General features: G+C 56.4%; 1 protein-coding gene across 4 annotated transcripts in view; it reads right to left on the reverse strand.

The window, feature by feature from the left end:
* Positions 1-24,203, reverse strand: part of TRAPPC9 (trafficking protein particle complex subunit 9) — a 564,887-nt gene extending 540,684 nt beyond the window's left edge. For 2 of the 4 annotated variants that reach the window (XM_089335766.1, XM_089335767.1), the window contains exons 1-5: positions 24,018-24,203; positions 16,249-16,842; positions 13,952-13,972; positions 8,131-8,276; positions 6,657-6,785 (exon numbers count right to left, since the gene is read on the reverse strand). In XM_089335766.1, coding sequence (XP_089191892.1) covers positions 6,657-6,785; positions 8,131-8,276; positions 13,952-13,972; positions 16,249-16,832 — 880 coding nt within the window. In that variant the 5' untranslated portion in view covers positions 16,833-16,842; positions 24,018-24,203. Of the gene's footprint in view, positions 1-6,656; positions 6,786-8,130; positions 8,277-13,951; positions 13,973-16,248; positions 16,843-21,132; positions 21,208-24,017 lie in introns of those variants that run through there. The other 2 variants (XM_089335765.1, XM_070075538.2) reach the window with 2 other exon arrangements.
* Positions 24,204-24,782: the final 579 nt, after the last annotated feature.

The raw sequence follows: 24,782 nt of genomic DNA on the forward strand, positions 1-24,782 counted from the left end.
GGCATCTGCAGGCCCTGCCTAACCCCTCCCTCCCTCCCTTCCTCCCTCCGTAGGCATCTGCAGGCCCTGCCTCCCCCCTCCCTCCCTCCCTCCCTCCCTCCCTCCCTCCGTGGACATCTGCGGGCCCTGCCTCCTCCCTCCCTCCCTCCCTTCCTCCCTCCGTAGGCATCTGCAGGCCCTGCCTACCCCCTCCCTCCCTCCCTTCCTCCCTCCGTAGGCATCTGCAGGCCCTGCCTCCCCCCTCCCTCCCTCCCTCCCTCCCTCCCTCCGTGGACATCTGCGGGCCCTGCCTCCTCCCTCCCTCCCTCCCTCCCTCCCTCCGTGGACATCTGCGGGCCCTTCCTCCTCCCTCCCTCCCTTCCTCCCTCCCTCCGTGGGCATCTGCAGGCCCTGCCTCCCCCCTCCCTCCCTCCCTTCCTCCCTCCATGGACATCTGCAGGCCCTGCCTCCCCCCTCCCTCCCTCCCTTCCTCCCTCCATGGACATCTGCAGGCCCTGCCTCCCCCCTCCCTCCCTCCCTTCCTCCCTCCATGGACATCTGCAGGCCCTGCCTCCCCCCTCCCTCCCTCCCTCCCTTCCTCCCTCCATGGACATCTGCGGGCCCTGCCTCCTCCCTCCCTCCCTCCCTTCCTCCCTCCATGGACATCTGCAGGCCCTGCATCCTCCCTCCCTCCGTGGACATCTGCAGGCCCAGATGTGGGACACGGCCTTCGGAGTCACACTCTGCTGCCTCCCTGAGGTTCAGGACGATGACGCCTCATCACCAACAAAGCTGGCAGTTGGATTCTCTGCCTCCCCACCTGTCAGTCTCACCTCTCTGTGGACTGGTGGAGAAAAGCAGGGGTCGTTCTTGGGCCCACACACACACCAGCTAGGAGTTACCCTCTATGGCTGTGTGCCCAGCACGCCACTCAGCTACAGCCACAGGGACTACTGACCCATCCAGTGGCTCATCGCTTCTGCACGGGGCCATTCTTCTGAAAGCCATGTCTCCCTTTTGAGTTCCCTATTAACTGCCAAACATGACAAGATAGTGGCTTTGTACATGGTCGCTGCGACTGGCTACGAGACCCTTTATGAAACAGCCACTGGGCTGAGCACGCTGCCCGCACACTCACCCCCACAGCTGCACCGGTGAAGAGGAGACCTCTGGGAAGGCCCTGAGCCCATGGGCGTGGTGGAGGGTCTGCGTTCAGACACAAGTCAGCTGAACTGGGCTCTGCCCCCTCCTTGCACTCACACCACGGTGTTTCAGAACTCAGCTGGGAAGGCTCCACAGACTGTCTGCATCCCCCTTATGAAATCACGGCTGCCTGGTTTCTATTTTGGAAGAAACTCTGATTTCCCCACAGTTCACCCAGCATGTCTGAAATGTTCACGCTGGGATGACAGAGCAAAAACAAGACAGAATTGGAATACTTTCCCAGGTGCCCATACATAACAGACATGGTGCTATTCTGAAGCATCAAATAAAGAAATCAAATTAAAGGAACCTTGTTTAAGTCTTTCATAAACAGGAAAATTAAAACTTCAGCAAGAAACAGGTGCAACAGTGCCACCTATGGCCAAAAAGGCCTCCCCACACTGCTGAAAAAGATGGCAACAAAATAAACTGCCTGCCTAATAAGATGATCAGTGGGGCTTTTTTAATAGGATGCTCAGAGACCGTAGCAGAAAGCTTAGCTATCCTAAACTCTGCTTTGGAGGAAGGCAGTAGTACTCCGTAATTAATCTGAAAAACATAACGCCTCGCACGGAAACCCATCTCAGAACAGGGAAGACGCAGGCACCTGACCCAGCCTCTGTGTCCCACAGGTGCAGGCTGAGCCCAGGGACTCTGTCCTTCCACCAAGCAGTGGCACAGCTCCCGCTGGTGTCTGCATCCTGTACCACACCGACCAGCTCCTCCCCCCGACCCTGTTATTACCGAAGTCACCTCACACAGTGGTGTCTGCATCCTGTACCACACCGACCAGCTCCTCCCCCCGACCCTGTTATTACCGAAGTCACTTCACACAGTGGACAGCTTTAGAGCCTTGGAAAGCACCTCTCAGAGGACCGGTGGCCACAAATGATACAACCTAGTGAGACCCGAATGTTTGTTTTACATTAAGACAGCATGATTGGGGCCACGTTGAGGCATACCAGATTAAAATGCTGCTGCCTGTGATGTCAACATCCCATAGGAGCACCAGTTCAAGTCCTGGCTGCTCCACTTCTGATCCCGCTTTCTGCTAATGAGCTAGCGAAGGCAGTGGAAGAAGGCCCAAGTGCTTGCACCCCCAGCACCTACATGAGATTCAGATCTTCCAGGCTTCCGGCTTCCACCTGGCACAGCCCCCACCATTGCCACCATTTGGTGAGTGAGCCAGCAGACAGAAGATCGACTGATCTCTCTCTCTCTCTCTCTTTCTCTCTCTCTTTCTCCCTTCCTCCCTCCCTCTCTCTAGCTCTGCCTTTCAAATAAATAAATAAATCTTTTAAAAAAATTATTTGAAAGGCAGAGTTACAGAGGCAGAAAGAGAGAGAGACACAGAGACAGAGAGAGGTCTTCCATCCACTGGTTCACTCCCCAGACAACCACAATGGCCAGAGCTGCACTGATCCAAAGGCAGGAGCCAGGAGCTTCTTCCAGGTCTCCCATGAGGATGCAGGGGACCAAGGACTTGGGCCATCTTCTCTGCATTCCCAGGCCATAGCAGGGAGCTGGTTTGGAAGTGGAGCAGCCAGGATTCAAACTGGCACGCATATGGGATGCCAGCACTGCAGGCAGCAGCTTTACCTGCTATGCCACAGCACCGGTCCCAATAAATAAATCTTAAAAAAAAAAAAAAGATAGCATGGTGTCCCCAACATCGTCTTTCAATCCCTCCACAAAGGAGAAAAGACAAGTGTCAAAGCAACAACAATTTCTTTAACTATCAAGGGATATGAGAAACATCAAAATTTTCTTCAGTCACAAAAGAGATTGTCCTATTCTGTGAAAATGGCACAATATCAATTTTACTAAACTGGATGGCTCAGGTCAACTTCTGAATGACAAAATCCTTGTCATTTAAGGTGCTGCTGGACGATTCTGTGGCAATATGAAGTTACCGCTGTAGAAACACACAGTCCAAACAAATAATCTTTGCGTTTTCCGCCTGAGGTGGCTGAGCTATTGCCTATCTTACCAAAAATCACACCAATGTCATCAAAACTTCAGGCTGCATTTTAAAAACTGACTCCTTCTCCGTGTAATCCCTGTGCACACTTACCATACGTGTGTGTACACTGAACACGCACAGAAATAAACCACCAGCTCCACTGTCCAGAACTGCTGCTTCTGGCACACACGCTGGCCTCGCAGCCAGGACGCTGCTGGGGACACCCACACGCCATGGCGGAGTGCCTGGTTCGAGTCCCTGCCCGCTCTGGATTCCAGCTTCCTGCTAATGTGATCCCTGACAGGCAGCAAGTACTTGGGTCCCTGCCGTGTGTGAGGGAGACCTGGATTATGTTCTAGGCTCCGGACTTCAGCCTGCCCTGGTCCTGACTGTTACAGGTATTTAGGGAGTGAACTAGCTGATGGAAGACTTAACTCTCTCTCCGTCTCTTTCTCTCTCTCCCTCTCCAATGAACTGTTTTACCACAGATGCCTGTAGCCCATCTGTGTCATAATTACTACAGCTGATGCTTACGGAGCTTTGCCAGGTGCTCTGCATCCCTGATTTCCCACGCTCACAGCCTCGCAGGGAAAGTAACGTCACCCTAACTTCACAACTGAGGAAACGTAGCGGCCACACACACAGGGCTAAGGAGTCCCGAGTCACACAGAACGTCTACGTTCATTATCAGGGAAGAAAACAGAGTTGACCTTTACCTTTCTCGAAATTCAGTAACTTAATCTTCCCATCCATGCTAAAAACAACTTTTTCCCTTAAGAAGCTTCGCTGGAGAAAAACAAGTCATAAGTCATTAGCAATTTTCGCACTGTAATCATTTTTATTATGTTGCTTCTAGAGCCTACAAAGAACACAGAAGCCCAGGATTTTCAGGCTGTTGGCTGGGAATAAGACATCTGTGAAAAGGCACAGCCTGGGGCGCTGGCCATCTGTCCCCTGCTCTGGACAACACCTCTGCTGCTGAGGCCTCAGACCGCCACAGTGTGTCACTTGCAGACTCCCTGGGTTTCAGGCCACGACCCAAGGGAGGCCACGACCCAAGGGAGGCTGCACACTGTGGGGACTGTAAACACACGCTCAGCCTCAACCTGGCCGGCTTCAGACAAGTGACTTGGGGCAGGTTACCTGTCCCCAGCGCCTCCCCTGCAACACGCAGGCGCTGACACCTGCCCCAAACCCCGGAAAGGGAGGCGGAGAAAGTGCCCATAGCCGGGCCTCTGAAGGAGCCTAGGCCTTTCACGGCCGCTAGGATCACTGACGGGGACTGCTGTCAGTGTGTCCGGACAGACCACAGAGTAGAAATGACCACGTACAAAAACAGGTACAAAGCGAGCATTTCCTCACTGATGGCGTGTACACCATCAATTTTTAAATAAACTAGGTGTCGCCCACTAATCATGGACTCGCAGTTCCACATGGAAGTATTCAGAATGAAGAACCAGTGGTCCCAACCTCTGAATATCAACAGAGTTAAAAGAGAGACGAGGGAGAGGGGAAAGGGGAGAGGGGAGAGTGCGAGGGAGAGAGGGAGAAGGAGACAGAGAGAGAGAGGGAGAAGGAGAGGGAGAGGAGGGAGAGGGAGAGAAACAAGGACTGCAGAACACTGTTTTTAAAGGAAGAATTCCATTTTAGAAGAGAAGCAATTCCCCTTTACGAGAGGAAATCTGCCTAAAAGCTACGAAATCTGGACCCGGGACCTGCAGCCTCTCGATGGCACCCTGAAGTCAGGATCCGATGGCCCACAACAGCAGGCTGGCGCTCACAGCCGCCGACTGTCCATGCACCGGGTGGCGGTGTTCTGGGGCTTATGTCCAACTTTAACCACAAGGCTGGGGGCAGAGACTCCCATGGTCCCATTTCACAGATAAGGAAACTGACATCTGCACTTCTTCTGCCGTCTTGTTGCGGAGAAGGGAACCTGAGACGCTCACTTCATGAAACCGCAGGGAGGAGGCTCCATCAGCCGCTCGCCTGGTTCTCATCCCAGACAGCCCGCACGTGGGATGAGGCTCCCAGCAGAAGCTAAGCAACCCTGAGCTTCCTAGCCAAGGCAGGAAACGTGTTTGTCCAGGAGACTGGGCCAGCTCCTGGATCTGAACACCAGCCTCGAAGGACCTTGAAGGACCTCGAAGGACCTCAGAGGGTCCCTGGAAGCCTTGTGGCCTGCAGCGCTCGTCCCCACAGGCTGTCTCCACGGCAGGAAACTCCCCCGACTGCCACCCCGTGCAAAGCTAAATCACGACACTTCTCTGCTGCAGACAGACAGGGGAACAAAATGCTGCCCTCGGGGTTCCTGGCCTGACCCCTCACAGCGGTAGGACGGGCTCCACGTGCTCACAACTCTCGAAGCCGCACAGGGAAGACAAGAGACCACCAGCAAAAGGCACTGGTGCAGTGCATGGAAGACTTTCTCTGAAAAGAAATCGGAGCTGCCTCCACCTCTCTGTGCTGGCGGCTTCAGCACAGAGCCGACTAGCAGGGCCAGTGCGGTGCAGCTCCAAGCGCCCATGCCCACCTCAGGGACTGCGAGTCCAGCAACAAGGACTCCACCCAGGCGGCGGCCACCGCAGCGTGCATCCCGGCCGAGCCAAGCACTGGAGACGGGCGCGTACGTTCCTGTTCCGAGCCTTCAGACTCAGCGTCACCCCTGCTGCGGGGGGAACGTTCTGCTGGAGAGCAGTGCACACCCCTCCAGGCCTCACTGTAGCTTCCCCTAAGCAGCTGCACCTGGCACGCACCCGGACTCGACCCAAGCACCTGTGCCGCCACGGTGACCGCTTCCCACAGGCGGTCTCTGCATGCTTTGCTGATGATCGGGGAGTGACACAACTCTGGGAAAAAGAAACAGGCAGGCCTCACCCCACCCAGTGCACACAAGTGACTTTTCTTCTTATTAGGGGAGGGAGAAATGTCTAAAATAAAATCTCATGAACCAAAACAGAGCTACCACTTCCATGTCCAGCCTTGCCTGCCTGTCTTTGCGACCTGTGCAACCCAATAAACCATTCAAAGGCAAGGTCATCCATTAAGGTAGTTAAGGTTCAAGTTCATTCAGCATTGAGGGGTGTGCTCCCTCAAACCTCCCTTCACTGATACTGACAAACCTGAGCAAATCAACCCTAACTTCATCAACCGCTAAAATCAGACACGGCCCCCAGCCCCAAATTAGCTGTGTGAACCGACCTCTGGGACTGGCTTCACCCAAGGCGTGGAAATGGCAAAGGCAGCCCGGACACAGAACCTCCAGCCCTTTCTGCCAGAAAACTGCGTGTGAGTCTTGCAGCAGTCAGCCCATCCTGAGACCCACTAACAGAGCGCCCTACGACCAATAAAAGCCCTGGACAAAGCCCAGAAAACGGCTCGTGCGAGATTGCAGACTCAAAAGAGCATGTGCTTTACTTAAACATTGCTCAGGCCTCACTCAGAGGGAAGGCGACTTCCCTGCGCTTCCTGGGAAGGCCGCATGGGGCCAGGCCGGGGAGGGAGGGCTCACCTGGCCGGTGTCTGTTGGCTGCTTCCGCGGGAAGGGAGCTACCAAGGAGCCTTCGGGCTCCGGTCTTACCACCGGTTCCGCCAGGATAGTGCGAGATGACAGAAGCTGAGCACAGTCCTTCCAGGGCAGCTGGCGTGGGGAGAAACAGCACAGTTAGTAACGTGGCTCTCATTAGCTAAGAAGGACTCAGACAGGCACACATTTGGAAATGCCAATTGTCCCCAAAAAACAAAGATCAAACCCAGATTTAACCAGTTTTGCTGCAAACAGGAAGTTGCCGCCTGTCTCTCGCAGGCCCACGTCAGGCCTGGCAACGCGGAAGCCTCTCACGACACTCGAGGTTTCCCTGAGGAGCTGAGCGCACGGGCGAACAGGGCAGCCTCCTCATTCACTCACTCACGCAGCCTCTGACACGCACCGTGCGGCAGATTCCATGCCAGATTCTGCAGCTGCAGAGCCAAGGAGCAGAACGCAGCCTGGACTGAGCTGCCACACAGTCATCCCAGCAAGGCAGGGCCAGAACACGCCCCACACCGTCCACCACACCACGAGACCGGAGTCTCCAGTGTTTCCTGCGCTCCACACGCTCTCTAGCACCACCTCAGAACTTACTGCAGGACCTCCCTCTGACTTGGCTCGCCACAAGCAGCAGACAGCTTTCAGTCCTGCTGCCCCGGCACTGGCTTAGCAGGCCGTGGGACACACTCCATTGCTGGACAATGGGCACACCCAGAGGCGGCGACACCATTCACGCCTCCCACTCCCACCGACACAGCCTCTGAAGGGAAAACACACATCAACAAGCAGTCCCGGCGCCCAGAGTCAGCGCCAGGCACTCCTGACGGCCTGGGGACGCCAGAGGCATCTTGCAAGGAGATTTTCTGCTTTTCTTTTTCTAATTTTAAAAATCGAGATAAAATTCACACACTACACTTGAAGTATACAATTCAGCCATTTCTAGCAGGTTCATGAGGGCATGCAAATGTTTCAGAACATTCTCACCACCCCACAAAGAAACCACACGTCCATTAACAGTCACATCCAGCTCCTGAAACAGAGTCCCCTGCCTTGGACATTTCCTACAAATGAAATCCCGCGGCAGGCGGCCTTCTGCGTCTGGCCTCTGTCACCTAGCACTGGCTGGCAGGTTTGTGTGGCTGTAGCAGTCAGGCTGCCGTTCACGTCCATGGCTGAATGATCTTCCACTGTAGGCACACGGCACACTTGCCGTGCACGCGTCATCTGATGGAGGAGTGAGTGGGAGAGGTGAAGGCCACGGGAGTGGATTCTGAGCAGAGAGAGGGCACGTTGTGCTCAGAACGTTGGAAGAAGGAAGCCCAGGAGTGGAGGGAGGTCCAGGCCGAAGGGCAGCAGAGGAGGATGGAGGTGGTGCCAGACAGTCCTTCACCTCCGCTTCCCTCTCTCGTCTCTGGTTTCCAGTAACAGCTGGGACATGCCCTCCCCTGACCCTCACCTCCAAGCCACAGGAAGTCGTTGACGGAGCGCAGCAGCTCCACGGCCATGTGGTAGTGCACCAAGGCATCCTGCAGCATCCCGGCCTGCAGGCACAGGTCCCCCACGTGCTTCCGCATGCGCCCCTGGCACCGCTTCTTATAATGCCTGCAAGGTAAGATGGGACAGGAGTGCATCACGCTCGCCACACAACTCCCACCCCAGGCACGGCCGCGGGCTAAGCACCACGCCGTTCGCCCACCGCCGGAAAGCGCTCACGAGGCAGCTCTGGGCTCTGCCACCGAAAGCCAGCAACAGCTCTTAGCCATCGCTTGGGCAGGAGCAGGGCTGGCTTCAAGGACATGCTGCCGAGGGATTCATAAAGGCAAAGCAGGTTCCCGGGACCTGGGATTTCAGGGAGACAATGCCGGAGTCAGGGCTTCCTCTCCAGATTTTCCAACCACAGCATTAGCCCAAGGAAGTTTGCTCCAGCTTTTTAAAGAATCAATTATCTTCCACTTTCTTAGCTCCGAGCCTATTATTATTTCATGTATAGAGGGAGATGCTGTGTATTATTAGCAGAGCACTTGGCACTGGCAAACAAGACTTGTACCCTGGCTGGTGCACAGCAGGCTCCACCAGCCTCCCAGCCAGGCTGCCCCTGCATCTGCCCGACTCTCACTCTGACTTCAGGACCCAACACAGAGCCCTTCTGCGCCAGGAAGTGTCCCCTGAAAACAGGCTTTAGCTCTCGGCTGGGCCTCCCAATAGCACGGCAGTCACTACCCAGATAATGACTATCTGTCTACCCCCTGCATTAACACAGGACCTCTCCAGGGCACCTGAGAAGAAGACAGAGAGGAGAAGAGGGAACACCATAGTCCAGGTGCCACGTCGCGGACTCTCACCTACGTGTCCTATGCCACTGGATCTGTTAGGGAGAGAAAGGAGCAGTCCAGCCACTAAGAAGCTCTCCCTGTGCAGAGGTTCTCTGCCGCCACCTGCTACAAATGACAGAAGCGAGACCCGTGACCTGCAGAGTCCTGCCCTGTCCACTTATTCCGGGGAGGAGAAGACACGACCTCAGCTCACAGAAACCTCCGTGCTGTGCTATCTCCTTCACACCGGAACCAACACTCACCCCTCCAGGGACAAGACTGCCGGCTCTGCCGTGGGGCAGCTCACAGACACTAGCATTCGCTCAGATTTTACAGACTTCACACAAACGTTGGCTTTGACCCGTCCTGCCTTGACTCCTCCCAAAAGGTAAATCCCGGGCCAGCACTGTGGGGCAGCATGTTAAGCCTCCACCTACAGCGCCAGCATCCCATATGTGTTCCCGTTCAATTCTCAGCTGCTCCACTTCCAATCCAGCTCCCTGCAAATAATGGCCTTGGAAAGCACTGGAAGATGGCCCAAGTCCTTGGACCCTGCACTCCTAAGGGATACCCGGAAGAAGCTCCTGGCTCCTGGCTTCGGATCGGTCCAGTTCTGGCCACTGCAGCCACTTATGGAGTGAACCAGCGGGTGGAAAAACCTCTCTCTGTCTCTCCCTCTGTCTGTAACTCTGTCTCTCAAATTAATAAACTTTTTAAAAAAGTAAATCCTGACCTCTCCACAAGAACTTCACAGAAGTGCACACCTGGTATCAAGCAACACAGCCAGGTGTTTTTGAAAAACAAAAAGTACAGACATGAGACTGGTATTGGGATACAGCGGGTTAAGCCACCACTCACAATACTGGCAACCCACACCGGAGCACTGGTTTGAGTTCTGGCTGTTCCACTTCCGATTCAGCTCCCTGCTAATGCACCTGGAAAGGCAACAGAAGATGGCCCAAGTGCTTGGGGCCCTGCACCCACATGGGAGACCTGGAGGAAGCGCCTGGCTCCTGGCTTCAGATCAGCCCAGCTCTGAATGTTGCAGCCACTGGGGGAGTGAACCAGTGCACAGGTCTCACTTGCTCACTCTCTGTGTCTCTCTCTCTAACTCTGCCTTTCAAACAATAAATCTTAAAACACAAAAGACAAATACTGTTTTTCTTTTTTTTTTAAGATGTATTTATTTATTTGAAAGGCAGAATTAGAGAGAGGGTAAGAGGCAGACAAATCTGCCATCCTTTGGCTCACTCCTCAGATGGCTGCAATGGCCAGGGCTGAGCCAGGTAGAACCAGGAGCCAGGAACTTTATCAGGGTCTCCCAAATGGGTGGCAGAGGCCCAATGACTTGGCTATCTTCTGCTGCCTTCCTAGGCACATTAGCAGGGAACTGGATCAGAAGTGGAACAGCTGGGTCTTGAACCTGGCCTCTCTGGGAATGCCAGCACAGCAGGTGGCAGCTTAATACGCTGTACCACAGTGCTGGCCCCAATACTGTCTTTTGTATTAAGTTCACATGATTCAATAAATATTTTTAATCATATAAAAATAAAATGAACCCGGCCAGCGCCACGGCTCACTAGGCTAATCCTCCGCCTTGCGGCGCCAGCACACCGGGTTCTAGTCCCAGTCGGGGCGCCAGATTCTGTCCCGGTTGCCCCTCTTCCAGGCCAGCTCTCTGCTACGGCCCGGGAGTGCAGTGGAGGATGGCCCAAGTGCTTGGGCCCTGCACCCCATGGGAGACCAGGATAAGTACCTGGCTCCTGCCATTGGATCAGCGCAGTGCGCCGTCCGCAGCGGCCATTGGAGGGTGAACCAAAGGCAAAGGAAGACCTTTCTCTCTGTCTCTCTTTCTCACTGTCCACTCTGCCTGTCAAAAAAATAAATAAAAATAAAATGAACCCTAATAGTTGGTAGAAATCTCCAAACACCTACAAACAAAATTCTTACCTTAGATGTACATAAAATCAAGCACAGCTCTCAGAGTACAGTATACCCCAAGACCGAACAGTCCCTAGATTGCAAGCAATTCCGCTGTAATCCTCTGACATGCCAAGAGATGGGTAACAGGGGCAGGCCCTTATCCCAGCAGCTAAGATGCTACGACCCAAATCGGAGGATCCGGGTTCAGTGCCCAGCTCCAGACTCCAGCTTCCTGCCAGCACACACCCTGTGGAGGCCATGGCGACGGCTCAAGGGCTTGTGCTCCTGCTGCCCACGCGGGAGACTCAGACTAAGGCTCCAGCTCTGGCTTCAGCCTGGCCCAGTCCTGCTCACTCCAGACATCTTGAGAGGGATGACAGACACGGGAGCTCGCTCTCTGCCTCTCAAATAACAAAAGATAACTTTAGAAGCAGATAATGGAATTAAGACGACACAATTGTTGGATGCACTTGAACGTGGCATCCAGCACACTCACAGGAGGCGCTCGGAGTGTCCTTCCACTGCACTGGACCTGATCAAAGTTCAGTTACACGCACAGGCTGTGTGACGTTCACGACGCCTGACCAAACAAAGGACACTTACATACTCTACGTGGCTCGTGGAAAACAAGAGCTTGGTCTTCCAGTCCAAAAGCCAATTGCTATGCAAAGAAACTGTGGGAAGCTGCAGCACTCCCGGGAGCTCTCCCTGAAGGCTCCCAGACTGCCGTGAGGACCACAGTGCCATCAGCAGAGAAAACGTGCCCGGATCTGGACCCTGCTCCCCCACACGCCAGCTGCGTGGCTCTGGGCTGCTGACCTGGCTTCTCTGAGTGCTTCCTGGCCTAGGGAACCGGCCTGCATGTGACCAGGTGGCTGACTGGTGCCCGGCATGCAGGCCCTGCACCTCTGAGCCTTGCAGCCTCATGCTACTCCCTGCCTGGTCCACACCAACCCACTGGGGACAGACTGTCCTCCCCTTCCCAGTCCCAGTCTCCGCGCGACACAGCACCTCCCACTCAGATGGACATCTGCCTCTGCAAGGCTACTCAGGGGAGAGACGACCCTGACCACCCAGCAGTCCTTCTCAGGTCCTCCCCCACCGGAATCCCACCCAATCTGCCTTCCACCCCACTGGGAGCCCCACCCCTCCTTCAGGGACAGCCCGACTCTCCCCACGCCCACTCAACCCTGCTCCTGCACAGGCTGGCGCCCTCCACCCTGCCACAGGCGGTGACTGAAATGCATCACTCCCTCCAGACTGCTTTCTTGGCAGCCCCGACCCCAGCGCCTGCAGGATAAATGGGAGCTGCTCTAAAAGCTCCACACCCCTCAGAATAATATCCAGGGGCCAGTGCTGTGGCACAGTAGGCTAGGCCTCCATCTGCAGTGCGGGCATCCCATCTGGGCACCAGTTGGAGTCCCGACTGCTCCACTTCCAATCCAGCTCTCTGCTATGGCCAGGGAAAGCAAGTAGAAGCTGGCCAAAGTCCTTGGGCCCCTGCCCCTGCACGGGAGACCAGGAAGAAGCTCCTGGGTTCAGATTGGCCCAGCTCTGGCAGTTGCAACCATCTGAGGAGTGAACTAGTGGATGGAAGATTCTCTCTTCTCTCTCTGCCTGTCACTCTGCCTTTCAGATAAGTAAATATTAAAACAAAAAAAGTACACCTCAACTTGGTCCCACAGCTTAGCCCAGCACACAGCAGGCACCCAGTGGACACGGGCTGAGTTTCCCCCCAGGGTACGGCACTGCAGGCCTCTCCTGAGCAGGTCACTTGGGAAAGGCACTTGTCTGTCATTCAGGGGCCCCTAAGACAACCCAGGACGGGAGGAGAGGTGTCAGGGTTCTCCACGGTCTGATCCTGGGAGGGTTTGATATGCGCAGGGCTCCTGGGTGATGACGACCTGAATGACGAGCCTGCCAGGAGCGAGGAGGAGAGAAGGGACGCCCAGCCAGGCTGCCCTCACACGGACCCCGGGCTCCAGGGAGGAGCAGGAGGGTCTCTACCTGCATTTCCAGCTCCTGGGCTCGCTACCCTCGTGTCTGTTTGCCCCTCCCTAGACCGTGAGCAGATCTTTCAGAAGGCCTCCCTCAACTGAGACCAAGTAAACCAAGGACGCAAAGGTTCCACTGCACCAGAGCTTTAAAGAGCTGGGCTCACACTGGCGCCAGTGGCACAAAGCTTTCCCTACGGTAGAACGAAAACACGGGTGGTGGGGAGAGACAGGTCAGCCAAGGACTGTCCTGCGGGTGTCAGGGTTCTCGACCAGTGGCACGGGGCGGGCATCAGCCCTGACCAAGGCAGCCCGGGCTCTCTCTCGCCCGCTGCAGGTGAACCACCTAGCTAGCTCTCTAGCGCTGGCTGGCTGAGGCAGAGAGGAAACCAGCGGTGGGTTCCAGACACCATGGTGTCCATGAGATCTGAGTGAACTCGTTTCTTAGGAGAGGGCCGGCTCTCTCAGCGACGTAGGGAAAGAGCACTGGCCTTCACCGAGGGGGCAAAAGGCTGGCGTGGGTTCTACCACAGCCTCTCCCCGCTTTGAGGGGAAAGTGGCCGAGGCAAAGGAAACAGAAAACAGTTGCATGCTCAAGGCGACAGCAAAAGAACAGCCGAGCAGTGCCAGCCCCCGCCTGCAGCTACCCTGCCCCCAGCACACACCTGGGCCAGGTGCCTGGCACGGTCATGCACATCCAGCAGCCACAGCCAAGACTCACATGCCCGGGAGGGACGCCGACAAGCTTCAGGTCCAGCAGGGCGCTACAGCCTCAGAGTCTCCCTGACAAGTCCCTCTGTGGCAGTCTGCTGCCTCCGGAGGAACCAGGATGAATGAGGGCCCCACCAAGTCCCCCGAGCAAGTCGGTCAACCGGGATCAAACAGCACGGGTTAGGTGCTCGGAAAGCCAGAGTTACAACACTGCAGGGTTCCCCGGCTGATGGATGGATTTAGGCAGCGGAAAGTGTCTGTTTTGAAGCGAGGAGGGCTACGGGGAGGCAGCACCGGGCAATCTAGCTAAGGTTGATGCAAACCATTCTCAGCCTACCTTTTCAGACCCAACAACACACTCACAGGGCGGTAACGGTAGACAAAAAAAAAGAAAAGAAAGAAAGAAAAGAAAAAGGAAAAGAAAAAGGAACAAGCAGAAATTAGAAACACACCAGAACAGAAGTGCCTTTACCAACTGCACACTACACGGATGAGGACTGACAGGTTCTGGCAAGGACGCCACACCAGGGGCTACTGGCAAGTCTAGAACCCCAGCCGGCCCAACCGACGCTGCACTTCCTGCGGCCACAGACGCCTCCTGCTTTGGGCTGAGCATTCTCTCACTCTCGCGGCCAGGAGGCGCAGGCGGGAGAAAGCTTTGTTCCTAAGCCATGAAGACCAGAGCACGTGGGGAACAGGGAAGGTGTTTGATTCCCTGCACCGACGCCATCAAGTCACTCCAAGTTTCCATGGCAGTCGAGCAGGGAGCATCACGGGCTGTGAGGGCAGCCTCACTCGCTGCCCATGGAGCCTCTGGCGCAGAGCTCATGTACACACCTGTCTGCTATTACCTCGGCCCTGAGAAGTGGGGACAGGCTGCTCCCTGCCCTTCCTGCAGCTGCTGTGGGGACAGAGAAACACAGCAAAGCCCAGGGCAGTGCACCTGCTACAGCTCCTCTGTGCAAGGGGTAGCCACTGCAGGGCCGCGTGGCCCAACAGCCACATGGAGGTGAGCGGGGAGGCCCCAGGCTCTGCAGTCAGAGCAGGGGCGGTGTCAGCAACGCCACGCGGTACCTGACAGGTAGGTTTCAAAACCTACCTGAGTGTGTGTCAAATGGAGGTACCCATGTAGGTCCCAGGTTGGTGGACAGGGAGATGCTACACCTTTCTCTACCCTTAAGCCAATGTCTGCACACACTCAGGGGAGGGTAGGACTCAGGTGTGACTGGGGCTGCTTTGTGCCTGCCACCCCCAGGGATGGACTTGGCCTATTTCTTCTCAGTTCCATGACTCTCTGGCAGGGCAGGCCCGTGACGCCATTGCATCCTCACTGCCCGTCATGGGAGATGTACACGGGGAAGGGAGGCTCCATTGCCAGGCCACGCCTGAGACCATAAAGCTGCTGAGTGGCACAGCCCTTGAAAGGGGAGCAAGTGTTCACTAGTGGCCAGTGTCTCTCTCGTGCAGTGAAGCGGTGGCAGCAAGGCAAGCAGCCGAGCAGCGCCCTTTGCAGGCCTGCTGCGGAGCCACGTCTGACCTCACAGCCCAGCAGGTGGGGCCCCTGCCCTGCTCCGTTCAACGTACCGTGGCCCACAGAGACCACACACCTGCTTTGCACATGTCTGAGGACATTCCAAAAAGTTCACGGAAAATGTGTATTATGAAAAAACCCACATGGAACCCAAATTTTTTGCACCAAAATAAACCGATCTTTTAATTCACTTTTGCATGAATAGCTTAAAGTGCCCTCATCACCAAAGGGACGTCCTTAGGAGTCCTAACACGATGACACCTGTGGACCTGGCATGGGCAGAGTGCCGGCGCGGACCACACAGCGTATTCTGCACAAGGCACAGCAACAAGGCTGAACACTGGGGTTCAAGCCACAGTGGGGCAGCGGCACCCAGCAGAAACAGACGCAGGTCACGTAAGCACAGGTGCGTCCCCAGCTCCCACATGTTAAAAAGTAAACGACGATAGCTGACATTGACTTCAACGTGTTTTATTTAACCTAATATGTATAAAGTACTAACATTTTTACATGTTAGTGAGGTGGTCTACACTCCCTTCTCAATGGTGAGTCTCAAAATCTGGCGTGCATTCAGAACACATCTCGACTCAGACTGGTCTGGGTCCTGATGCTCAAATGCCAGAGGCCGGGGCAGGCAACGGCTAGCAGCAAAGATGCCGGCTAAGAATCCGACATCAGGTGCCTGGGTTCAATTCCCAGCTCCGGCTCCTGACCCCAGCTTCCTGCTAGTGCAGACCCTGGCAAACAGCTGTGAAGACCCTAGTTACCGGGTTCCTGGCGGCTAGATTGAGTTTTCTTACTCTCAACTTCAGCCAGCCCAGATCTAGCCACAGTGGTCACGGGGGAGCTCCAGCAAGCAGGAGCCCCTTCTCCCCTGCTCTCCCTGAGCGTGGCCATGGCTAGAGCACAGACAGCCGCCTCAGGGAGTCCCTCAGGGAGCAGGCGCACGCACAAACCCTGAAGGGCTGTTCCCACTTGTAGTCCACATCTGAACCAGCAGACACCACTCTCCACTCTTCACTGCGAAGTCTGCCACCTGCTCATGCCTCTGACCTAAGGAAGCCGCCCACACAGCGGGGAGCCTGGGCCTCGGGTCAACTTACCTGCTGTCTGTGTCCAGCCCCACAAAGTCCTTTTTCTCAAAGGGGACGCAGAGGAGGGGGATCTTGTCCCCAGACTTGTCGGTGGCTCTATCCAGCCGCTTGGACTCAAGGACAATGAAGAGCGACTCGATGAAGTCCTCGATCCTCTTCTCCACGCTCTCGCAGGCCTCGTAGCTGGGGTAGAAGGCCACGTCGGTGCGTGGCTGCTCAGCCACCTCCCCCTGCAGCCCGAAGACAAAGAGCCGGGAGTCGTACAGCGTGGAGCCATAGATCTCCTTCTGCACGTGGAACTTCTCGAAGGTCTGCGGCCAGTCCTTGGCTGAGAAGCAGTCGGTGATGGTGATGAGGCCGACCGCTTTGCGGTGGGTCTGGAAGTCGCCCCACTCGTTGTTCTCGGGCGGGTAGTGGTGCCGATAGCGGATGTAGAGCACGCGCTGGGAGTCCCGCACGCTGACCTGACTCACGGACGAGATCCTCCTGTAGATCCTGAAGAAGTTCTCCTCGGAGACGATGCCCACGGGCTGGACCACCACGAGCAGGGTCTGGTGGTCCTCCGCGCACTGCATGTAGTCAGGGACGCTCATGGTGAAGTCCCTGCCAGAGAGAAGGCGAGGTTTGAGAGCAGCAGAATGACCGCCCGGGGCCACTCTGGGCGCAGAGATTCTAACCGCACCACCCGGACGGCGAGCTGAGGAGCCAGGGCCCTTGGGATTCCACGCCCGGCTCTCACAGCTCTTACCCCACACTGCCACTAAGTCCACCTCCCAGACTCAGCATTCAGCTCCTGCAGAGAGCTCCCACCACCTAGCCAGGGGCAGTGCAGCGTCAGTGCTCAAAACCGCTGAGGGGCTGGCCCGCTGGCCGTTGTGACATCTGAATTCAAAGTTGTTGCCTGTGACTGAGATCTTTTCAAGGCATCATGAAAATTCCAGGCTTCTCCATGGTGCTCTCTGATTCCAGCACGTGGCTATTCCGTGCCAGGACCTGAGTGGCCCAGATCTGATCTCTGGCATTTACATGCTTGCAACTCACACACACAAGGTCGCACTAGTGAAATTTAAAGCAGCTAGGTAGCAGACAAAAGGGGGCAGGCATCACAGCACTGACCCAGGGGTAAGCAGACCCACTCACAAAATCAGGCCCGGGGCTGGACCCACACAGGAAAGGAACTTTGAATTCCCGCAGAGTTGCCACTGCAGAGCGGCAGGAAGAGCCGGGCTCCGGATAAACAGTCGGGGACGACGGACGATCAGTAAGGAAAAGACACACAACCCAGCTGGGCTGTGGGCAAAGCACTCTAGCAGACGTCTTGGAAGACGACACGGACGGCCACAACCCGCACAGGAAGCTGCCTCACTTCAAAGCCACCGTGGCCACAGCCAAACCATGTCATATACAAACCACACCCTGCCAGTGTCTGTTCCGTGGCACTGAGCGCACTCACACCACTGTGCAACCCCACCACCACCCATCTCCAGAACTCGATCTCGTCCCTGCACCTGCTGGACATCAGCTGGCCACGCCCCCAGCCTCCCTCCCTCAGCCTCTCGCTACACTAGGTGGTGGCCTAAGTGGACCACACAGCTCCTGTCCCTCTGCGACTGCTCTTTGCACTCAAGGTTCTTCCACACCGTGGCACGGGCCAGGGTTGAATGACACTGCTTGTGTGTGCTCTGCTCATTCATTATCACGCGGCCCTGCATAGCTCCTACTTTTTGGCTTCTGTGACTAATACTGTGATGACAGGCAACGTCTGTTACGTAGGGGAGGCAGCAAGTGTCTGCAGAGATGTAGATCAAAGGGAATCCTTCTGACAGGTGGACTCAGCTTGGAAACCAACGCGGCATGTGGTAAAGGTGGGCACATGTGCTCCCCAGGCCTAGCCATGCCCTCCTAGAGGAAGGCTGGTGTACAGACAGCAGGAACTAGAAACCGGCTCACAGAAGCAAGCTTGGGGGCCCTCAAACGCCCACTGGCAGAGACTGGACCAAATACACTATGATCTCTTAACAGGCGGACAAACAACGTACAGCCACACTCAGAAGCAGGTTGGCCAAGGGCAAATAAAGCAAGTTGCAGATGAACACACACACTCCAGCAGCAAACAGCTCGCTCAGTGCATTGTTCAGGGACACCTACACACGTGGTAGAGCCACAAGAGAAAAATAAATGTGGATGGTGGTACCCAGAGGGCAAGGAGGAATGCAGGGCGAGAAGCAAACAGCAAGCCTCAGAAGCACCACTGTGCTGTTTCGTCAGCTGGCTGGTAGCTACAGGGGCATCTGTTTTGCTGTTCTTAAAACCATATGTAAGGCTGGCGCTGTGGCTCAATAGGCTAATCCTCCGCCTAGCGGCGCCGGCACACCGGGTTCTAGTCCCGGTCGGGGTACCGGATTCTGTCCCAGTTGCCCCTCTTCCAGGCCAGCTCTCTGCTACGGCCCGGGAGTGCAGTGGAGGATGGCCCAAGTCCTTGGGCCCTGCACCCCATGGGAGACCAGGAGAAGCACCTGGCTCCTGCCTTCAGATCAGCGCAGTGCACCGGCCGCAGCGCACCAGCCGCGGCAGCCATTGGAGGGTGAACCAACAGCAAAGGAAGACCTCTCTGTATCTATCTCACTGTCCACTCTGCCTGTAAAAAAAAAAAAAAAAAAAAAAAAAAAAAAAAAAAAACCAACCACATGTGGCCAGCACCACGGCTCAATAGGCTAATCCTCCACCTGCGGCGCCGGCACACCGGGTTCTAGCCGGTCGAGGCGCCGGATTCTGTCCTGGTTGCCCCCCTTCCAGGCCAGCTCTCTGCTGTGGCCCGGGAAAGCAGTGGAGGATGGCCCAAGTACTTGGGCCCTGCACCCCATGGGAGACCAGGAGAAGCACCTGGCTCCTGCCTTCGGATCAGCGTGTTGCGCCGGCCGCAGCATGCCCACCGCAGCGACCATTGGAGGGTGAACCAACGGCAAAAGGAAGACCTTTCTCTCTGTCTCTCTCTCTCACTGTCCACTCTGCCTGTCAAAAAAATAAAAATGTATGTAAGAGGCCAGCATCGTGGAGCTGCAGGTTAAGCCACCTCCTGCAATTGTAGTATTCCAACGGGGTGCCGATTTGCTTCCTGGCTGCTCAACTTCTGATCCAGCTCCCTGCCAATGCACCTGGGAAAAGAGCAAACAAAGGCCCAAGCACCTGGGCCCTGCCACCCACTTGGGAGACCCGGATAAAGTTCCAGGCTCCTGGCTTCAGCGTGGCCCAGCACCAACCCGTTGTAGCCATTTGGAGAGTGAATCGGTGGATGGAAGAGTTCACTCCCTCTCTCTGACTTTAAAATAAATAAATCTTTAAAAAATAAAACTGAATATATCACTAATATATATTTTAAAATATAAGTCAAAAAGGGTTTTTATTTCAAATATTATATATTAAGTACACTAGTACTGCATGCACAAATATCATATATTAGATACATTAAATACTTCGCAATTTTGTCAAGAGGTAAGAAAGGAGGAAGGTCTGACTTCAAGGAGCCCATGGTCCGGCTCGGTCAGCCAGGCAGCCTCTGTCCTCCACCCGTCAGTGAGGTTTACGCTGCTCCTTCGCAAAGCCCCAAGAGGCGCAAAACAGCAAGTGTGTCACAGACACAGCTCGGCCTGAAGCCAGGGGCAGGAAACGCTCAGGGTCTCCCAACTGAAGTAAAATGAGGACAGCAAGGAGAGTGAGCTGTCGTAAAACTAACCCCAAGTCGTAAGTGTTGACAAGTATGAACTCCCACTCCCTTTAGGTTATGCACCTCCTGGGTTTTGGTGTTAAACCATCTGTGCTCCAGGGCTGGTGCTGTGGCACAGCAGGTTAAGCCTCACCTTGATGCCGGCATCCTACGTGGGCGCCAGTTCATGTCCCGGCTGCTCTACTTCCCAAGCAGCTCCCTGCTAATGCACCTAGGAAGGCAGCAGACGGGCCAAGCGCTTGGGCCCTGCACCGCATGGGAGACCCAGACGCTCCTGGCTCCTGGCTTCAGCCTGGCCCACACACCTCCAGCCGCTGCAGCCATTTGGGGAGTGAACCAGTGGATGGAAGAGCTCTCTCTCTGTGTCCCTCCTCTCCCTCTCTCTCTGTAACCCTGCCTTTCACATAAATATTCTTTAAAAAATGTTATACTTTCACAAAAAGATGGTGAGAGGGGAAGATGGCCATTTTCTGAGCATCCTGTCTCGGCAAAAATAAAAACGGACCCTCAGCTGTCAGCCCTCCAGCCACTGGGATCTCGCTGACTTATGAAACGCCAATGACCCCTCCAGTTCTCCAGAGGCACTGAGAAACTGGAGAGGGTCACACCCATGGCACATGGGAGACCCGACGGCCACAGGCAGAGGCCACCGAGAACCAGAGCCACCCTCTTGGGAACTGTCACTCCAGATTCATGCTGTGTATCCAACGCTGTACAAACAAGCTCCACACACCTGCCCGGGCTCCTTGGGAGTCATGCCACACTGACACCACAGACACCCCAACAAACAAGCACCACGGGCCCCAGGCCCCGCCCACAGCAGCCTCAGCAACCAATTGCCACTCTAGAGAGAACCTGATACCGCTTTTGTGTCTGCCAAGAAACCACCCCAAGAGCCCCCCTTAGCTCTGGGGGGCACTCTCCACCGTTTCCATTACCTATGGTCAACCGCGGTCCACGAATAACACCTGGGAAGCTCCAGAAATAAACCATCTGTAAGTTTTCAATTACACGCTGCTGAGCAGTGAGGAAGGCCGGAGCAGCACTCGGTGAGCCACTGCACAGCTGTCTTGCTGTGGGAGCAACTACAGGGATGCCGCAGTGTTTGAGGTCTCGGTTATCCAAGCAGCCACAGTGGTGCGTGCTCAGGGAACCCTTAATTCACTTACTGATAACTCCGAGTGCTAAGCAGAACTGCTGGCAGTTTCCGCACTGTGACTGTCGTATTTCACTGTCGGTTATTGTTACTCTCTTGTTGAGCTTCATTTAGCAACTGAGCTTTGTCACAGGCTCATACACATAGCAGAACACACAGGACATGCACTAGCCATGGCACTGAGCTTTGTCACAGGCTCATACACATGGCAGAACACACAGGACATGCACTAGCCATGGCTTCAGGCACCCCTGGAAGCTGAACCCTGCGGATGAGGGGAAGGCTGTGCAAACCTTACAACGTAAGAAGTGTGTTTCTTCAACCTAGTAGTGCCTCAAAACGTTAAACACGGAGAGCCAGCAGTCCTACTCCTGAGTCCTACTCAAGACCACGTGGGGGCTATGCTGTGGTGCACTGGATTAACGCCCTGGCCTGAAGCGCCGGCATCCCACGTGGGCGCTGGTTTGAGACCCGGCTGCTCCACTACCGATCCAGTTCTCTGCTGTGGCCTGGGAAAGCAGTGGAGGATGACTCAAGTCCTTGGGCCCTGCACCCGCATGGGAGACACGAAGGAAGCTCCTGGCTTCAGATCAGCACAGCTCTGGCCATTGCTGCCAACTGGGGAGTGAACCAGTGGATGGAAGACCTCTCTCCCTCTCTCTCTCTGTCTCTCTCTCTCTGCCTCTCCTCTCTCTGTGTAACTCTGACTTTGAAATAAATACATCTTTAAAAAAAAAAAAAGACCTTGTGTCCACTCCAGAAACTGGAACGTGAATACCACAACAGCATTGTTCACAATAACCAGGAAGTGGGAAAAGCAGATGTCCAGCAGGCTAAACAGACACGCAGTACTATCTCCACGCGACGGAACAGCGCTCGGCCAGCAAAAGGAGCAGAGCGCGGAGGCACCTCCCACCACGGAGGGAGCCTGAACACAGGCCACTGCGTGAAGGGAGCCAGACACACAGACGCGCGCTGCGTGGCTCCACGAACGCACAGCGGCATGAACGCGCAAGCCCATAGACAGGAAGTCAGCCGGTGGCCACCAGGACGGCCATGACCGCTCACGGTGCAGAGCCTCTCCCGGGGTGACGAGTGTGCTCTGGGAGGGCAATGGCCACTCAGTGGACTGAGGCCACTGAACTGGACACTGTGGACAGTGGACATCAGGATAGCTGAACGCCATCATTTCCTGACACCTACTTTTTCCTCTACACTATTCGTCAGCCACACAATTCAAAAAGCAAACAGGGGCAGCCGAGTAGCACAGGGAGTTAAGCCGCCGATGGGAGGTGCGCGTCCCACACCAGCTGCCTGGTCCACGGACCCTGCCTGCTACCCACTACTTCCAATCCAGCCTCCTGCTAAGGGCACCACGGGAGGCAGCGCTGATGGCTGAAGGACTTGGGTCCCTGTCACCCCTGCGGGAGACCCAGATGGAGCTCCTGGCTCCCAGCTTCCGCCTGGCCCAGCCACAGCTGTTAAAGCCCTTTGGGGAGCAAACCAGCAGATAGAAAAATCTGTCACTCTTTCAAATAAATGAAATCTTTAAAATAATAATTTAAACACATAGAATAAAACCTTGCCATCTGCAAATCATGCTCCTGGTGCCCCAACTCCATGTTCACCACAGTGGCCTGCATGGGGAGAAGCTATAGCCCACTTTTTTTTTTTTTTTAAGATTTTATTTATTTGAAAGAAAGAGTTACAGGGAGAAGTAGACACAGACACACACAGAGAGAGAGGTCTTCCTTCCACTGGTTCACTCCCCAAACGGCTGAGCTGATCCAAAGCCAGGTGCCAGGAGCTTCTTCCGGGTCTCCCACGCGGGCGCAGGGGCCCAAGGACTTGGGCCATCTTCTACTGCTTTCCCAGGCCACAGCAGAGAGCTGGATCGGAAGTGGAGCAGCCGGGACTCGAACTGGCACCCATATGGGATGCGGCACCCACTGAGCCCCAGCGCACTTCTCAAAGCATCAGCAGGTGTACGGCACAGCAGGTAAGACACAACGGGAGATTCCCACCTCCCGTATCCCAGGGCCTGGCTCGGCTTCCCCCGTCCAGCGTCCTGCTGTAGCAGCTGGTGCCGGCTCCTGCCACGCCCCTGGGAGACCTGGACTGGGTTCCGCCTCCCGCTTCCAGGGGACTGAACTCTGCCTTTCCCATCAAATAAACATTTAAGGAAGAACACAGATCTCCCAGGCTCACGCCCAGCGATTCTGATTCCTCAGGTCTGCCAGCAGTCAGTGCACGAACCTACTTTTAAAAATAATACTAAAGGACGGTGCCGGGTTTAAAGTGCGTTCCAACGGCTGAGTTTCGCATCTCCAGCCCGTCGCCGTGAGCGGACGCTGAGAGAGCGCACAGCGCACCCTAACGAGCGGAAACTCCGCGTTCCCCGCGTCTACGCGCACAGGGTGCGCTGTGGACGCGACCTCAGCGGGACGACTCGCGGTGGACACTGAAGGCCCGGGGCCGCTAGTGGCCACCGCCAGGCCAGCACACGAAAGGCGCGAAGGAGCCTCCGGGCAGCGGCAGCGGCTGGGACCCCGGGCCCCCCGCGCGGGGTCGGCGGGCAGGGGGCGTCGGCGCTGCAGGCTGTCCCGGGAAGAAGCCGGCGGCCGCAGAGCGCCAGGAGGCGGAAGAGCGGAAAGGGTACGACCGCCTCGGACCAGAGAGCCCAGGCCGTGCGGGGCCCGGGGCAGGTGTGGGCACGGCCTTGACAGGTGCACACAGGGCGCGAGGCAAAGGGAACGGGGCCTGAGGCAAGCGCGAGCTGGCCCCGCGGGGCGGGCGGACCCGGCCAGGTGTGGGCTGGGCGAGCCCCGCAGCCGGACACACCGCCCTCCCGCTGCCGGCCCGGACCCCCAGGCCGGGAGCCCCCCGGGTTGCACTTACACAGCCGGTGGCCCCGGGCCCGGAGCGGGAGCCAACGGCCTGGCGGACAGCGGGTCCGGGCAGCCTCTACAGCCGCTTCCCCGCCTCAGCACTGGAGCTCCCGGCAGGCGGCGGCGCCGGCGCTGCTACCGCGCGTGCGCGGAGGCTGGCCCCGGGCCGCGATCCGCGCCGGGGTTTGTGGGAGGTCGGGGCGGAAGCGCGCGAGGGAGGCGAGGGGCGGGGAGGACGGTGACGCGGAGCGCGGGGGCGGCTGCTGCTCCCTGGGCCCGCCCTTTCTCCTGGCCTCCCGCCGACCCCTCCGGCGCCCCTCGCATCCCAGAGCCGAGCGGGCATCCCAGAGCCGAGCGTCGGGGTGCGAGTGCCGGCGCCGTCTCCGATACAGCCCGGAGGCCGCGGCTAAGGGCTGGGGTTCTGGGGTCCCCGCCGCCCCCGTGGGCAACCTGGTTGGATGGCCCCTGCGCCCAGGGTCAGGCTGTGGCGGGCCTCAGAACCAGAGCAAGGAGACCTCTGTGCGCGCTTTCCAAAGCAATATATATATATATATATATATATACACACACACATAGCCTTTTTAAAGCCGCCTCCCCAAGAACTCCTGCGGCAGAGCGCCCGCAAGCCCCCGCCCCCTGTCCGGGTGTGCCTCCTGGACACGCCGGGGGTCCGCCGGTGCGGTAGCTGGCATCGCCAGCAGGCGAGAGGGCCCAGGGACCCAGCTCCCGGGCTGGGGCGGGCCCAGGGTAGGACGCGAGCGAGAAAGAGGCTGCC

The sequence above is a fragment of the Oryctolagus cuniculus genome, chromosome 6 (assembly GCF_051225735.1).
Source record: "Oryctolagus cuniculus isolate XC-2025 breed Fujian yellow rabbit chromosome 6, ASM5122573v1, whole genome shotgun sequence".
Classification (NCBI taxonomy): Eukaryota; Metazoa; Chordata; class Mammalia; order Lagomorpha; family Leporidae; genus Oryctolagus; species Oryctolagus cuniculus.